Source organism: Sander vitreus, chromosome 15 (assembly GCF_031162955.1).
Source record: "Sander vitreus isolate 19-12246 chromosome 15, sanVit1, whole genome shotgun sequence".
Lineage (NCBI taxonomy): Eukaryota > Metazoa > Chordata > Actinopteri > Perciformes > Percidae > Sander > Sander vitreus.
The window spans coordinates 3,408,740-3,427,091 of NC_135869.1; the positions used below are offsets into that span (position 1 = coordinate 3,408,740).

Consider the following 18,352-nt stretch of genomic DNA (forward strand, 5'->3'; position numbering starts at 1 on the left):
ACAGTTCGCCATGATGCTAATTCCTCAAGCCATCTTTCCTGCTCTGTCTCTGTGTCGCTCTCTTACACCGTTGCCCCTGGCAACCGATAGTGTAGGATCCCAAAATGGTGGGCGGGCTCAGACACCTCCCAAATCGTCACGTGACCGCAAGCTACCACGAAGTACGTCCTCATTGTCAATACGGCTTAGACATACACGCAGCTAGCTCAAAGTGCAACGTGCTGTATACGGTAGACATATACACACGGCATAGACATACGCACAACTAGCTCAAAGTGCAACGTGCTGTATACGGTAGACATACACACGCGGCATAGACATATGCGCGGCGTAGACATACACGCAGCTAGCTCAAAGTGCAACGTGCTGTATACGGTAGACATATACACACGCGGCATAGACATATGCGCGGCGTAGACATACACGCAGCTAGCTCAAAATGCGTACAGATAACACGCCACTTGGCTTTAGAAAGTGCTGTGTATGTTTACGCGAAGTCATGATGTCACGTTGCAATATGTACTGCTTGTGTGATTTGTTTCAGGTTTTACCCCGGCCCTATGTGCACGCCTGCCTACATTTGAGTGACTGACGCCTGAGCAGCTCCCTAACCTCTTGAGACCCAGCTCATTGACTTATGTTCACTGTAGTGGACACTGTGTGTGAATTTCCCACACCAGGAGTAATTTATATAGTTCTATTTTATAGTGATCCATTATCTGTTCAAAAAATGTTCTATGTTCTATTAAAGAAAAGAGAGAGAATAAATATGTGTGTCCAAATCGGTATCGGCTGGCCTAATTTAAAGAAAATCGGAAATCGGAATCGGCCTAGAAAGTTGTAATCGGTACATCTCTAATTTATAGTATCACATTATAACAAGAGTTATCTTGAGACGCTTTTCAGATAGAGTAGGTCTAGACCACACTCTATAATTCTACAAAGACACAACAATTCCAACCATTTCCCCACGAGCAAGCATTTGGTGCGACAGTGACGAGGAAAAACGTCCTTAGGCAGAAACCTCGGACAGACCCTGGCTCTTGGTGGGTGGCCATCTGTCACTGAACTAGTGTGATACTAGCAATATTTGTTAAAGGCAAAATATATGTCAAAACCGTTCTAAAATAAGGTATTGTGGTGCTGCGGAGACATCCCTGCCTACATATCGTATCCTACAGACCAAAGAAAAAATCAGATTCTCGCAAAAAATCACACTTCAGTCCTTTTTGTTTTGTTTTATATTTTTTCAGTGAAAATGAGAATAATGATACAAAAACGATCATTCCTCTAATTTTCTCCCATCCCGGAATGCTGTGTGGACTAGCCAGACCCTCCTCCGCAGCGTTGTGGAGGAAGGTCTGGCAACGCGAGACTACAGAGACATTCATACAGTTTCCATAAAGAAATTCTGTTCCAAACACAGATTTTTTCTTTAGCCTGTAGGATACGATGTGCAGGCTGGAAAGACTCTGCAGCACCACAATATTTACTTCAGAACAGTCCAACAATTCAGAATTAAAGTTTAACAAATATTGTGATTTGGATACTGCACTTAAATCAGGAGTCAAATTTGACCCATTTTCCAAAAAAGTTTCTGTATCAGCTATTTGGGTTTTTCTTTCAACCAAATTGTCCAAATATGAGGTTTAGTTGTATTCAATTTAATAGCATTTGAAGAAAAATAATTATAAAAGAAGGTGGGGGAAAAAGCTTCAAAAACATTGAAACACGTGACAAAAAACATTGGGAAAGCTTTTAAAAACCTTGAAAAGTGCCAAAAAATTCAAAAAAAAGTGCCAAAAATCTCGAAAAAGAGGGAAAGCGACCAAAGTATCCAAAAAGATGACAAAAAGTTGAACAAAGTCGTCGGGAAGACAACACAAGGGTTAAAAGGGTATACTGTATATAGGAATATCCCCCCGATGGAGTCTAGACACTGGTGGTGGTGATGAAGGGATAAAGGAAGAGCCTGAAGATCTGGGTGGATGTGAGGTCGAGAGGGGAGGGCTTTCTGATGAAGGAACCCTGGGTGCTGCTGGGAATGATGGGAACTGGCAACATGACATCATGACTTCACGAAACAAATTCCCACTTTCTTAAGCCGAAGTGGCGTGTTATCTGTACGCATTTTTGAGCGCCGTATACAGGTTGGGTTGGGTTTAGGAAAAGAAGAACCGCTGGATTTAGTTCAGTTCAGTTTAGGAAACGTGACACACGGGACACGAAGGAAACGTGACATGCGTGCAGGGTTGGGTACTGAAATGTGGTGCCAATAGGGCACCGGTTCTGACGCGTAGGTCATACATACGCCACTTCATGAGATCAGTCTAGAACTGAGGTGAACGGGATGGAGGAAGGCAAAAATGAAAAGAAATTCTTATCCGGAAGGAAATTTGTCTTGGACAAACAAACACATAAAGTACACAGACAGACTGTTGCATCACTCTGCAGAGAGAGAGGGAGGGAGAGGGAGAGGGAGAGAGGGAGGGAGAGGGAGAGAGAGAGAGAGAGAGAGAGAGAGAGAGAGAGAGAGAGAGAGAGAGAGAGAGACCCTAGTCCGCTGTCTAATTTGTGTCAGAGGTCCTTGATATGGAAAAGTTTGGTAAGCATTGTTCCATGGCGTTTGTAAACCTGTGGGTTGATAGCATGTCAGAACATGTAGCTTGAATAAAAAGTTTTTCATAGATTTGCCTTTTGCTTGACATTTAGTTTTGGCAAAAGCAAGGCAAGGCAGCTTTATTTGTAGAGCTCAGTTCAGCAACACTTCAAGTGGACAACATGGAGCAGAAGACAGCCGCTTCTAAGGTGAGAGATGCATGGTAAAGGTTTTATATCAGGTATGAGAACAAGGCACGGCAACTAGTTGTGGTATTCTCTGGTAATCACTTTGCCTCATGATTCGAGAGCGGGGGCTTCAAAAAAGCAGCTAAAGACGTATCTTTTTAGCCAGGCATTCGATCAGCCATGTTGTTGATTATATTATATCAATTTTGATGTTTCTTGCCTTTATGATTTATTAGTTGTTGAGATTTTTATTGGGTATTGATGGGTTTTAATGTATTAAAGGCCCTGAACGCCCACACACACATGTTGTCAGTTAATCTGGCTGATTGGACCTCTTCCCAGGAATGGGTTTGGTTAGACTGACTGAGTCTCTTTGTTGCACCTGTTAGGGCAGGACAGATGACGGCTTTATCATTCTTATTGGTAGAAAAAGATTTGTGACCTAATAAGTTCCCATCAAAGCTCCAGCCCACCTTCAACCCGAGTCTATCTAATCAGCCAGGACAAGTGAAATCACCATTGTGGGTGTGCAGAGGCTTTTATTAAATTGGCCTGTGAAGGTGTCTGTTTGTGACTCTGTCTGTGATTGGTTCTATATAAATAAACTTAAATGTTAAAAAGGTTCATTTCCATGTGAATTCACTGATTTTAAAATTGAAACACAACATAAGACATTACATGATATTATTTTGCAGCAGCATACTGTCCCATTCAAGCACGTTTTCATCAATATGAAGAGTAACAGAGTAACACATTTCGATGTTTGAAGCAGAGTCAACTCTGGGATGAAATAAATGTATGATTTTTTTCATCAAGAGATACATCAATATTTCAATATATTTGTGTATCACTGTTGGGTATGTTACTCTAATTCTTTGCACTTTGTGGCCTGATTGTATTTGTTAGGGTGCTAAATTGTGTGATTGACTTGATTTTTTCCCATGTGAAAACTCTTGTAAATGTTTATTTTTGTTTACTAGTATTATTACCTATTCAGTCTAATTGAGTTAGCTGTCTTTGATCATCCCCAGAAAGCCATCCGTCAGTCCCAGTCTCTGTGTGCTGGGGAACAGGAGTATGTTCACAAGAGGAAACGAGTAGTTCTGGAGTCCCTCAGCAGCCTGGGAATCAACTGTACTACAGTAAGAAAAAAAACAACCTTCACACTTCAAGAAAGACAATTTCTTTTTGTCTGTCTCTTTTCTTTCTTTCTTCAAACAAAAAAAATAAATTTGTTAACGAATGTATCGCCATTGTCTTGGCCAAGAATTTGCCCTTGAACACGCCCTCACACTTTTTTATTTATTTTTCTCTTTCTCTTTTCTTTCTTCAAAGAAAAAACATATTTTTGTTAAGGAATGTATCATGTTTGCACAAATGTCCTCTGCACGTGTACATGATGTGATGGCCTCTCTTTCCATAACACCAATGTCTGTTTCCTTCTATGAGCACCGTAGACACTCATGAGAACAGAGTAGACTCCAGTGTGTCCTCAATTCATGTGAATTGGCTTTGTGATGAGAAATATTCTGTGTACTGCTGAAACTGTATTGTTCTTACAGATACTGTGGTATATTATCTAAACGGAACACATACGCATGTCTGGATTAAGGTCTAAAGGAAAAACAATGTGGTTAAACCCCTATTCTATTATTGGTCTAGTACTTTTCCTAATACACCTTCAAACCATAAACTGTAAATAGGCCTAATACTGGACGGTGCTTCCAGGTCCAACCCGTTCTCACAACCAACTTGTAAAATACTGACGCTTGGTCAGTGTCTGTCTCCGCGTTTCCCCGTTTCGCGTTTCCAAACTCTGTTGAAATTTGCCTACTTTCCCTCTTTAGCGTTGCATAATTGCAACCATAGGCAACGCTGGTTGCTAATTCATCCTCCGTAGCTCCGCCCTCTCATTCAAAAATCATCACGTACGGTTTCAAATAACCAAGATGGCGACGGCTAAATTGCCAAACTCAAGGCTTCGAAACAGCAGTCCACAAACCAATGGGCGATGTCACAGCTGCTACATACATTTCCACCTTTTAACCCTTGTGTTGTCTTTCTGTCGACGTTGCACTTTTTGTCCTCCCGGGTCAAAATGTACCCTCTAAATATCTAATATCCTGTAAAACATGATCTGTTTTGTCTGTTTATAAAGTATAAATTATCACCCAATTCTGTGTTACATCTTTTAAGCAAGCTTCATCCCAACTTTTAACACTTATTTTTGGAATTCATGGTCAATAACCCTCATTTATAGCAAATCATACCTAATTTCTGAGTTAGAAAGCAGAATTTATGAATTATTTTTGACCAATATTTAAGACAAGAGAAACGTATGTTGATGGATTATCACCGACTTGTACATTAATTGTAATTTTTGGGCAATGTGGTTGAACGAAACCCATATTTCTGAAATAGAAAAAAGGACAACTTGAAGGTTAATCTTTAGGACAGCTTAGATATGAAAGGGTGGGGGACTGCCCATTTCTCCGACGCTCTGTTGTTCCAACCTCTCAATAGCCCGAAAAATTTCCCTTTGGTCCTACAGCCCATTAGTCCGATGTCCCGCTGCTGGCGAAATTACAAATCCCACTATGGCCACGCCAAGACCCGCCCCACGAAGCAGCTCGATTGGTTCGGTTTAGGCATTTGACCTCGAGTGGTTAAGATTAGGATAGCTGATTGGTCAGGGGATAGGACCTGTACAAATGGGGTTACCTTGTGTAAGCATGGACGCCTGGCCAATAAATGCTATTGAAGGGCGGGTCTTGGCGTGGCCATAGTGGGATTCGTAAAATCGCTGGTGGACGTCGGACTAGTGGGCTGAGAGGTCGTAATAATGGAGCGTCGGAGAAATAACATGGCACCGAAGACATGCAGGAAATTGCTGCAGGTCGGATTCGAACTCTGGGCCTTTGTGTTGAGGAATGAACTTCTACATATAGGCGCGCAACTGAGATACCCAGGCGCCCCAGCTGCTACATTTTTTAAACTCCTAATAACCTCATGAATAACTCTTACATAACTCTCACAATGAAGTATGTAAAATAATAATAATAATAAGACATTCTTTATAGCTGACTTAGCACCTCTTAACCCTCTCTCCATCATGTTTCCACAAGGATTCGGTTCCCCACATCGCTCTGTTGGCATCAGGTGGGGGTCAGAGGGCAGCTGTGGGTCTGGTCGGTTCCCTCTATCAGATGGAAAAGGAACATCTGTTGGACACTCTGCTCTACCTGGGATCAGTTTCTGGGTCAACATGGTAACAATAACCACACTTAACACAGATAGAAATGAGTGCCTAAACTTAACTGTCATCGCTGCATGACGCTCACTTTTTCTGGCTCAACTCCACTACCATGGCCCCTGAAAGGACCACCTTCTGGCGGTGCCTGTAGCCGCCTCACAGTCACCTATTGGCGGCTAAACAACTGCCGCTGGTTGGTGGCGTCCCGGAGCTCTGTAGCGGCTAAATACAACCAGTCAGGGTTTGTGAGGCTTGGACCCAAAAATGCAGAGAGGCGACGAGGAGGTAACAGGCGGAGTAAAAGATTATATTGAACAAAAGGCCTACAAACTGAAGGTGTCCTGAGGGCGGGCAGGCAGGCAAGCAAAACAAAGACCAAAAACAAAATCAAAAACCCACTAGAAAAACAGAAGACACGGAAGGACAAAACGACCAGGAAGGAGCAAATGCGGCGAATGAACAGGGAGAGAAGGCGCCGAACCGACAAGAAAGCACAGAGACTAAATACATTACATTTACATTACATGTCATTTAGCTGACACTTTTATCCAAAGCGACTTTCAATTACAGATAAGTGCTTTCAACCTTGAAGGTGCAAACTCCAGACAACAAGTAGTAAGTGCAAGTACATTAGCTTTAAATAAGCAAAACTACAAAGAGCCTTATGAAAGTGCAGCTTTAAGAATATCCAAGGTGCCTTCGTCGGAAGATGCGTAGGCTTTCGGCCGTCCTGATGGGGAGCTCATTCCACCATTTAGGAGCCAGGGATTTTGTTTTGTCGTGTCTGTTTCTCTCTGTGTTGTGTCTTGCTTTTATTTACTTACTTTAAAAACCCAAGCTAACGAGTGTAGTAACAAGAGATGGGGGACATGAGGTGAAACCAACAGGGCAGGGCAGACAATCACAGAGGCAGGAAAACACAAGTCAGGGAGTAACGCAAGACACAACACAGAGAAAAACAGACACTACAAAGTAAAACAGGAAACCGAAGCATAAAACATACACACATAATAAAATAAATAAATAAACCACCATACATTTGTGCATAAATATTCACAGTCAATGTGACGCCCCATGCCATGTCAAAATGAAACCTATGCCCTTGGTTGGTTTATAATTGAATTTATTAAAAAAAAATTTCACTTGAGCACTGGCCCCCCAAAAAATGTCTGTGTAGAGTGAGCTTCTCCCTATTTAAGCCCCCGGTTTTAAATTAGACTGAAAAAATGTAAAAGTGCATTATTACATTAACATTTGGCTGAGACAGCTGTATCGTTTCTGTACGTACAGAAAAAATGCTTAATTGTTCTATGTCCTACATCTTCTTGACCTATGTGTGCCTATGTGTCCCCTGTGATAGGTCCATGTCCTCCATCTACAGCGACCCACAGTGGAACGACAACCTGGACACAGCAGTGTCCAGGCTGTCAGGCCCTGGGGTTCCGCTGGAGGAAGCGTTGGCCTGGTTGGGTGAGAGGGCAAAGGAGGAGCACTTCTCTCTCAGCGATGTGTGGGGGGTTTTGACCTCTGCTGGGATCATGAAACAGGTGCCAGGGCGATGACCCACACACTATTACTCTTATGTCCCATTTGAAACGCAGCACACTCTATTACGGAGATTTAACGTGTAGTCCTTTTAGAGAAACATCTTGTGTTTTATTAGATGGACCTACGGCATCTTTCAGATGAGTCCAGCAGAAAAGCCACCAACCCTTACCCCATCTACAACGCCATAGAGAAGTACTGCTACTCACACGGGCCCATACAAGGTACACATACACAGGGTGCGTGTTTTTTGATCATGAACAACAAAACATGCAAGAATGAAATCCCCCTTGCAAAACAATGGAAATAGTGCCACTCAGCCAGGCATGCCAAACACTAAGTATGCATTTCAATAATCAATGGAAAATACAGTGCTTTCAAGCCGGAGAGCACAGTTCATTTCGCGGCGGAAACAAAATACTTTTTGTGAATGTCTTAATCCAAACCACAATCTTTTTTTCTAAACTGAACCGTGCCTAATTTCCGCATGACGCACAATTCTTCTGGCTAAACTCCACTACCACGGCCCCTGAAAGGACCGTCATCTGGCGGTGCCTGTAACCGGCTCACAGTCACCTATTGGCGGCTAAACGACTGCCGCTGGTAGCCGGGTTGTTTGCATTTCTTTAAACCAATCACAATCGCTGGCGGTGCTTAGCTCTGGACGCAGCGACGGTGACTCTGCAAAATAATCTCGGGAAGGAACTTGTCTTAGTGGAACATTTGCACCCCGTAAAAGAAAAGGCCACATACAATATTAAGTGAAGTTAATTGTTGACACAATATAGTAAGGTGAGCTATTTAAATTAGCTGGATACATGGTTAAACGTAATTTGTGTAGTGTATCATCCATAGCAATCCCACCAATGGGTCCCAAAACGTCCCAGTTAGAGAGTAAATGCTGTAAACATAAAGTATTCTTTGTAGATCTTTACAATCATTCCCCAAAGAAGCTGGCCTGCCTTGTTGCACGATCCAGATTTTCCTAAAAATTCCGCATTTTCAGTTTCAAAGTTTCATTGTTGTTTCTCAACACACACAGAGCGGAAGGTGAGGGAAATGTCCGGCAGTTATCCAGGAAATGTACTTCCGTTGATCCAGACCAGCATCTTAGTGACTTAATGACTTGCAAGTGTAAACCGACTTTCTCTCTTTCAGGGAAATGGTTCGAGGTGACCCCGCACGAGGCTGGTTTCACAGAGTTGGGTCTCTTTATCAAAACGTCTCTCCTGGGCAGCAAATTTCAGAATGGAAAGCTGCTGGTGAAGAAGCCAGAGATGGACATGGTCAAACTACAAGGTGTGTGTTTACAGAGCAGTATGGACTTACAGTAACTAAACACTAAACCAATTCATACCTGGCTTTTATTTTGAAGTTATTTAAGTATTTATGAGGTCTTGTTCAAAAGAGAACCATGATCATTATATATGCATTCTTACTCTTTGAAACCACATTTTCAGAGGCTTTAACAGACATGATCAGCAAGTGTCAATGTCTTCTGTAATGAGAACTTGACATCACCCTAGACAACATTACTTGTCGTACATACAGTATATCATGGCAGGCCTACATTTTAAACTTTAAGAAACTATTTAGCTCTGTGTTAACATTACATTAAACTGTCATTAGGTGGTTCGTTTTTACATTGGCAGTAAAGTGGAACCATTTGGACTTGTCATTAAGATGTCATAAAAGTTATAAGACCAGTTGGATAACAGTGGATGCAGTCCATCCATCCATCCATCTTCATCTGCTTATCCGGGGTCGGGTTGCGGGGGTAGCAGCTCCAGCAGGGGACCCCAAACTTCCCTTTCCCGGGCCACATTAACCAGCTCCGACTGGGGGATCCCGAGGCGTTCCCAGGCCAGGTTAGAGATGTAATCCCTCCACCTAGTCCTGGGTCTCCCCCGAGGCCTCCTCCCAGCTGGACGTGCCTGGAACACCTCCCTAGGGAGGCGCCCAGGGGGCATCCTTACCAGATGCCCGAACCACCTCAACTGGCTCCTTTCGACGCAAAGGAGCAGCGGCTCTACTCCTCACGGATAACTGAGCTTCTCACCCTATCTCAGGAAACCCATTTCGGCCACTTGTACCCTGGATCTTGTTCTTTCGGTCATGACCCGGCCTTCATGACCATAGGTGAGGGTAGGAACAAAAACTGACCGGTAGATTGAGAGCTTTGCCTTCTGGCTCAGCTCTCTTTTTGTCACAACGGTGCGATAAATTGAATGTAATACCGCACCTGCTGTGCCGATTCTCCGACCAATCTCCCGCTCCGGTACTTGAACTCCTTCACTTGGGGTAAGGACTCATTCCCTACCTGGAGAAGGCACTCCATCGGTTTCTTGCTGAGAACCATGGCCTCCGATTTAGAGGGGCTGATCCTCATCCCAGCCGCTTCACACTCGGCTGCGAACCGATCCAGTGAGTGCTGAAGGTCACAGGCCGATGATGCCATCAGGACCACATCATCTGCAAAAAGCAGCGATGAGATCCCCAGCCCACCAAACTGCAACCCCTCTCCACCCCGACTACGCCTCGATATCCTGTCCATAAATACTACAAACAGGATTGGTGACAAAGCGCAGCCCTGGCGGAGGCCAACTCTCACCTGAAACGAGTCCGACTTACTGCCGAGAACCTGGACACAGCTCTCGCTTTGGTCGTACAGAGATTGGATGGCCCTGAGAAGGGACCCCCTCACCCCGTACTCCCGCAGCACCTCCCACAGTATCTCCTGGGGCACCCGGTCATACGCCTTCTCCAGATCCACAAAACACATGTAGATTGGTTGGGCATACTCCCAGGCTCCCTCCAGGATCCTTGCGAGAGTAAAGATCTGGTCCGTTGTTCCACGACCAGGACGGAATCCGCATTGTTCCTCTTCAACCTGAGATTCGACTATCGACCGAACCCTCCTTTCCAGCACCTTGGAGTAGACTTTACCGGGGAGGCTGAGAAGTGTGATACCCCTGTAATTGGCACACACCCTCTGGTCCCTCTTTTTAAAAAGGGGAACCACCACCCCGGTCTGCCACTCCGTAGGCACCGTCCCAGACTTCCACGCAATGTTGAAGAGGCATGTCAACCAAGACAACCCCTCCACACCCAGAGCTTTAAGCATTTCTGGACGGATCTCATCAATTCCTGGGGCTTTGCCACTGTGGAGTTGTTTAACTACCTCAGCAACCTCCACCAGGGAAATTGATGCCAATCCCCCCTCATCCTCCAGCTCTGCCTCTACCATAGAGGGCGTATTAGTCGGATTTAGGAGTTCCTCAAAGTGCTCCTTCCACCGCCCTATTACCTCCTCAGTTGAGGTCAACAGCGTCCCATCCTTACTGTACACAGCTTGGATGGTTCCCCGCTTCCCCCTCCTGAGGTGGCGAACGGTTTTCCAGAAGTACCTTGGTGCCGACCGAAAGTCCTTCTCCATGTCTTCTCCGAACTTCTCCCACACGGGCCCTTCGGTACCTTGCAACTGCCTCCGGAGTCGTCTGGGATAACATATCCCGGAAAGACTCCTTCAGTCGGACGGCTTCCCTGACCACCCATGTCCACCACGGTGTTCGTGGGTTACCGCCCCTTGAGGCACCTAAGACCCTAAGACCACAGCTCCTCACCGCAGCTTCAGCAATGGAAACTTTGAACATTGTCCACTCGGGTTCAATGCCCCCAGCCTCCACAGGGATGCACGAAAAGCTCCGCCGGAGGTGTGAGTTGAAAGTCTGTCGGACAGGGGCCTCCTCCAGACGTTCCCAATTTACCCGCACTACCCGTTTGGGCTTACCAGGTCTGTCCAGAGTCTTCCCCCACCCCCTGACCCAACTCACCACCAGATGGTGATCGGTTGACAGCTCCGCCCCTCTCTTCACCCGAGTGTCCAAAACATACGGCCTCAGATCAGATGAAACGATTATAAAATCGATCATTGACCTTTGGCCTAGGGTGCTCTGGTACCAAGTACACTTATGAGCATCCCTATGTTCGAACATGGTGTTCGTTATAGACAATCCATGACTAGCACAGAAGTCCAACAACAAACAACCACTCTGGTTTAGATCAGGGAGGCCGTTCCTCCCAATCACGCCTCTCCATGTGTCTCCATCATTACCCACGTGCGCGTTGAAGTCCCCCAGCAGAACTATGGAGTCCCCGACTGGAGCCCCATGCAGGACTCCACTCAAGGTCTCCAAGAAGGCCGAATACTCCGAACTCTTGTTTGGTGCATATGCACAAACAACAGTCACAGTTTTCCCCCCTACAACCCTCAGGCGTAGGGAGGCGACCCTCTCGTCCACCGGGTTAAACTCCAACATAGCGGCGCTCAGCTGGGGGCTTGTGAGTATCCCCACACCCGCCCGGCGCCTCACACCCTGGGCAACTCCGGAGAAGAAAATAGTCCAACCCCTATCCAGGAGTATGGTTCCAGAACCAAGACTGTGCGTAGAGGTAAGCCCCACCAGATCTAACCGGTAGCGCTCCACCTCCCGTACAAGTTCCGGCTCCTTCCCCCACAGAGAGGTGACATTCCACGTCCCCAGAGCCAGCCTCTGCTGCCCGGGTCTGGTCCGTCGAGGCCCCTGACCTTCACTGCCACCCATGTGGCAGCGCACCCTGACCCCAGCGGTTCCTCCCACAGGTGGTGGGCCCATGGGATGGAGAGATGTCCGCCACATAGCTTTTTCGGGCTGTGCCCGGCCGGGCTCCGTGGCAAACTCGGCCACCAGACTCTCGCTGAGGCCCCCATCTGGGCTTGGCTCCAGACGGGGGCCCCGGGCTTCCTCCGGGCAGGGTCACTTCATCCCTTCCTCGATTTTTCATAGGATTTTTGAACCATTCTTTGTCTGGCCCCTCACCTGAGACCACTTTGCCTTGGGAGACCCTACCAGGAGCACAAAGCTCCAGACAACACAGCCCTCAGGTTCATAGGGACACACAAACCTCTCCACCACGATAAGGTGATGGTTCCCGGAGAAGACAGTGGATGCAGTACCGAGGTGAATTAATGAGTTTTGGACAGATAACGTTAGCGTTAGGCTAAAGCTACTTGTTGCTAAAGTAACCGCTAACTGTAGTTAGCTGCCGTTATCTAGTTAGCTCGGATAGCTGTACAGCTGTTTTAATTAGCTGACTCTCGCAGTATCTCCCAGAGGACCCGGTCATACGCCTTCTCCAGATGCATGACAGTAGTGTCAGCGAGTTTGTGATATTCTGTTTGGTGCGTTTGACAAAGTGCAATGTGAATGCAAACCGAACCAAATGAAAAATACTGTCAGGTGTAGAATACTGACAATGCTGTCATGATTGTGATTTTCTGTTTTGTTCTGTTTCCTGTTTTATTTTGAAGTCCGTCTTGTCTCCCTTGTCTTGTCTAGTGTACTTCCTGTCTTTAGTTTTCCCTCCCTTGTGATTGCCCTAATGTGTTTCACCTGTTTTCCCAGCCTAGTGTCACCTGTCCCTTGTTAGTCCTCGTTACCTGGTTTATTTAGTCTCTGTGTTGTCTTTGTCTGGTGTTGGCTCATTTTATTCTGTTGCTGTGTTCTGTGAGTTTATTTGTGTCTGGAGTCTACGCGTCGTCTCTGAGTTCCAGTTTTGAGATCCTGTTCTTCTGTTCTGGAATTAGTTTTTGCTTGTTATTTTCTGGATTCTTTGGTATGTACTTCATTTTTGTTTAATAAATCATCTAAACTGCATTTGGGTCCAAGCCTTTCCTGGCAAACCGTGACAAATGCTGCAATTTCACCTCCAAATCGTACCGAGTCCACCAAACTATAGGTGTGAAAGCGGCCTTAGTTGACAGTTTATACGTATCTAACAAACCTCAGACTTCGTCAAACTTGATACATGAAATAATCTTAAATCTAGAGTCTAAATGTTCATTTCCCACACACCGGTCCAGCGACTCCGAATCAACCAAAGGACTAGCACTTTGGAATGATTCAAATCACTTCGAAGCTGCCTGTGAAAACCCAGCGTAACGCACATTCAGCGCTATGGGCAACTGTAAACCCTAACAATATATAATAAGTCCCTCTTTCGCCTCTGATTGGCTAGTTCCCTTTTGTTGGTTTATATTTGTTAGGTTTAGGCATGAGGAGTGAGATTGGTTAGTGTAAGAATACCAGGGTTAGAGTAGGGGACATCTTTACCAGCAAATTTGCTCACAGTGAACACTGCTGTATTGGATCAAACACAGTGGAGGCCAGTTTTACGACAGTAAATGCATTTATTTTTATATATATTTTTTTTTTAACCCTGGGACTGAGTCAGCTAATTAGACAGCTGTACAGCTAACAAGAGCTAACTAAGTTAACGGTTACTTAAGCAACAAGTAACATTAGTCTTAAGTTAACCTCATCTGTCCAAAACTCAGTAAATCACATCAATCACATTCAACAATGAATGGAATCTCACTGAATCTTTCCATATTAAAATGCATCGTCCCTGAACCGTATCATAGCCCATGTATCTACATAGGTATCGGATCGTCTCATAAGGAAGAGATGCACACCCCTACAGAACACTTGATCTGCAGGTATTGATACTGTAGATTGTTGATCACATATGCATATTATTCATCTTTGTCAATCTGTGTGTGTGCATGTGTGTGTGCTAAAAACGTGCAGGTATTTTAGGTTCTGCGTTGGCTCTAGAGAAGACGATCAAAGACCTCATCCCTCCCTGGCTGATTGGTAATCACAAGTCGACCTTGTCATACATACATAAATGTAAGTACTTTTCAAAGCTGCAGAGGTAAATCTCTTTCTGTGTGTCAGTGTCTGGACAGATAGATGGTGCTGCTGAAGACTACCTGCGCGTGTACAATGCTCTTATTAAACTTGTAGCCCTGACCGGAAGCACCATAAAGGATCCTAATGCTCTGTCTGACCTGGACAAGCTGCAGAAAATACTAGAAGGTATTGTGGATAATAAAGCTGACACTGCTAAAATGATCCATAACAATGAACTATTAAATCCAATTGTTTTTGTAGCTGCAAGCTTATATTGCAAGATTGTAGCTACTGATAAGAGTAATGCCATCAAGGTTTAAATTTTCTTCCTTTTTCAACTCTTTTGTGTCTGTGATGAAATAATGACGCAGCAAATGTCTTATTAAAATGATCATTAGATTCTCATCTTTTCCAGACATGGTGAATCATAACAAGTCAGTGTGGCTGGAGTCCAAGAGTTCGGAGGAAAGAAAAAAATCTTTCTGGCCAGTGGAGTCTGGAGCTGCTAGGGGCGGTAGAGACCTGGAGCCAGAGTCTGGAGGATGGAGCTTTCAAAACACATGGTCAGTGTATGGCAGATAAACAGTCAGACTGGTCAGTTGCAGACAAACGCACCCATTTTATCTCAAAAGAGATATAAACACGCCTGTGTAATTCTTTTCAATGTGTTTTCCCCAGTCTCTCTGCTTATTAAGCAGGTACTACCCATGATTATGAAATGGGAGTGGGGAACTACCGGAAACTTCCTCTACCAATACCAAGGTGAGAAGACGGACCTCTTCATCAATAGTGGCAGAAGTTAGTGTAGTAAAAAATGCAATCAATCATTTAATCAACATTTATTTATATAGCCCTTACAGCAACCAGCAGGTATCCAAAGTGCTTTACATCAAGGACCATTAATAAAAACACAAACTTATTATATAGCATTTTCAGGTTCATACTTTTGGGTTTCTACTAGAACATGTTTACATGCTAAAATGTAAAAACAAAACGCCATTTCTCGTACTGCCCAAGGCTACTGCACCTGTGTTGAGACGCTCTGTTGGAGCGTGTCTCTTTAAGCACTTTCTACCATTTTTAAAAAAAAAAAAATCCATTGCAAATTAGTTGTATAAAACAATGCAGCAGATATAAGTGTTTTTGCTAATAGACACCTGACATCACACAATCACAAGTGATAAACATGGTTTGTCCCAATGGGTAAGGTATAGGGCTGGGTACTGAATTCAATACTTTTTAGGCACCGACCGAATGGCCAAGTATCGAAAAATGCCTCGTTATTCAATACCTAATTTCTTTACCTAAAGGAGAAATCTCATCAGCGTCAGTGAGCCAATAAGCATGCAGCATGCTTCTATCAAGATGTAATAATGCTGCTGATTGGCTGTCTAATTTTACACGTTGTAGAGACATGCAGACTAGAGACTGGGCTCACGTAGTAGGAGCTGAAAAATAAATAAAAATTGGTATCAAAGTATCCTTTAGGAACCGGTATCTAAGTCATGGTATTGGTATTGAACATTTTTGAGCGATACCCCAGCCCTTGTAAGGTAATGTTTTTACAAATTCCAGTGCACACAATAATCGGCAAATGCAATACAATAATGAAGAAAACGAGAAGTCATTTAAAAAAAACTTGCCTGAAGTTTGGTTGCAATTCAAACTTTCAACTTCTGTTGCTGGGCAGATTCCACAGTTCCACCTTACCTCCGTTCTACTGAGACATTCCACCTGATAGATGCCGGGCTGCTGATTAACGCAGCCTACCCTTCATTCCTGGGAGAAAAGAGAGACATCGACCTCATCATTGCACTGGAGTACAGTGCTGGAAACATGTTTGAGGTACAGTTTGTGTGTGTGTTTAGCCATGTTCCAGCAAAACCTTTCGGTACCTATAGAACGTAACGCTGACCTCAACAGAGGGGTAACAATACACGGGGACAGAATTTCCAGTACCATCCATATCTTTTGGCAATAGAAACGCAAATATGACCGCTTTTCAGTCTGTTTGAACACTAGATTGAAACGAACCGTTAATGACGGCAGTATTATACAATATATTGTATGGGCCAATAAAATCAAAGCTATTTTGTAAGTAAAATGCTTACAAATGAAATACTAAAGAAATACTGATACTACTATTGAGCCGTTGTTTAACAGTCAGTCATTTTCATTATGGAAGGTAATTTCTTTTACTAGACTTATTGCAACCAAGTCTATAGTTCATTTTAGATGCTTTAATGCAAACTACAGTCTTCCAACACCACGGCCCTTCCCTGTGAGACTATGAAGCTAGAGTAAAACAAACTTTACATTAACCTTCAGCCAAAATCTGTGGTGGAGATAAGTTTAAACTAAAAAAGACCCCCTTGTCCCTTGAGTAAACGTAGGCTCAAAAGCATGTGCTGCATACTTCCTTCCTATAGGTCCTACATTTTATGGTTGGCTTCGACTCTCTTTCCCTATTTGAATAGAACCATTGTCTTGCCTGATTGAAAGTGCAAATTTCAGTTTTATGTTCCAGCTTTGTGTTGTGTAATTTAACTGACAGATCAAGTAGTGTGACAGCTGTGAAAGAATGTTGACCCTCTACTCCCTTCAGACTCTAACTCTTGCCAGAGACTATGCAGCCGAGGTGAAGAAGCCTTTCCCAGAGATAGACGCCAAAATCCTGGAGGAGAAAGACTGGCCAAAGGGCTGCTACGTGTTGGAGGGAAAAGAGAAGGAACCCACGATTGTTTACATGCCGCTCTTCAACAGACGCAACTGCAAAGGTCTGTTGCACACATGCAGATTGCTCTTACCAGTGTATCGCTGTGTACTTTGTCCACAGCAATCCCCGCCAATCGCTCCCAAAACACCCCGTTACAGAGAGTGCTGTAAACATTCTTTGTAAATCTTTACAATCATTCCCTGAAAGAACCAAGCAGGCCTGCCTTTTTGCACGATCCAAATTTTCTTTTCTTCTTTAGCCCAGTTCAGACCAAAGATTCACAACGAGCCAAAACCATTTTAAGAACTTCGCAGAGAAAAGTTGCAGCAGTCTGAACCGGCTCGACTCAAGCCGGCTGATGGCGTCGCCTGCGACTCAGCTGGTCTAGTCGCAGAGGCTGGTTTTAGAATGTTAGCGAAGTCAGCTGGTAAAGTCAGCTACAAACTATAGAAATAAAATGATCCATAATCCACTTTATTCCTGTGTTACAAACTGTCTAAAAACTGACAAAGTTAGTGGAAATGGCAGAGCTTTAGACGGAGGCTGAACGTGCGCTACAAAGTAGGCTACAAAGAGTCGTTATGGAGATGACACACCGTCTCGTCGCATTGGTGTTTACTGTCAAGCTGCAAATGCCTTGCAAGTAGTTTCAACTCGTCTTTTGTCGCGAATCTTTGGTCTGAACTGGGCTTCATCTGTGCTAATTTTTCCCAAAAAAAAGCTTTCAGCACTACGCTTTCAGCAAGGTGTCAAGAAGGGTAGCAGGTAATTGGAGCCTGAACAGGTCTTTACTGTTTTCTGTAGATGCAGCGGAGTTCAAAGCAAAGATGGAGGAGTTCTCCACCTTCCAGCGTCCCTACAGCCAGGAGAAGATTGAGTTTGTGTTGGAGACGGCGAAAGCCAACATAAAGACCAACAAGGAAACTCTGCTGAGGGAGATCAAGAAGGCTGTTCTCCGCCGACACAACAAGATGTAGGGGGGGGGGCACCGTCAGGGTAGGACCAAGGTTATAATCGTGAACGAAATAATGAACAGTCATTAACTGAAATGATAATGAATAAAATAACTAATGTAGAATAATGTCCTTACTAGTTGCAGATAAACATAAGAATGTACAAGGTTTCCATAAGAGACCAAGTGTGTTTTGGTGTATGCTTATTGCACAGAGTTGTGTGCTGTCATAGAGATGGTGGCGGTAGAATAAAGGAATCTCTGACGCACAGATGGTTTAGCTTAGGGGGTAAATATAAGATAGTTAGGGTCACAGTGGCCTCGAGCAAAGTACATTGAGTAACAATAACAAATGAGGACGAGAC

The 18,352-nt window shown here is 44.3% G+C and overlaps 1 protein-coding gene across 1 annotated transcript; it reads left to right on the forward strand.

The window, feature by feature from the left end:
* The first annotated feature begins 2,493 nt into the window (after window positions 1–2,493).
* LOC144530448 (cytosolic phospholipase A2 gamma-like) lies at window positions 2,494–18,055 on the forward strand. The gene is given in 14 exon segments (XM_078270030.1): window positions 2,494–2,808; window positions 3,819–3,929; window positions 5,913–6,055; window positions 7,401–7,587; window positions 7,704–7,809; window positions 8,744–8,884; window positions 14,215–14,280; window positions 14,365–14,505; window positions 14,735–14,802; window positions 14,804–14,882; window positions 14,998–15,081; window positions 16,010–16,164; window positions 16,925–17,096; window positions 17,840–18,055. Coding segments are annotated over 14 exon segments (1,653 nt in total). The 5' UTR covers window positions 2,494–2,781; the 3' UTR covers window positions 18,013–18,055.
* The last annotated feature ends 297 nt before the right edge of the window (window positions 18,056–18,352 follow it).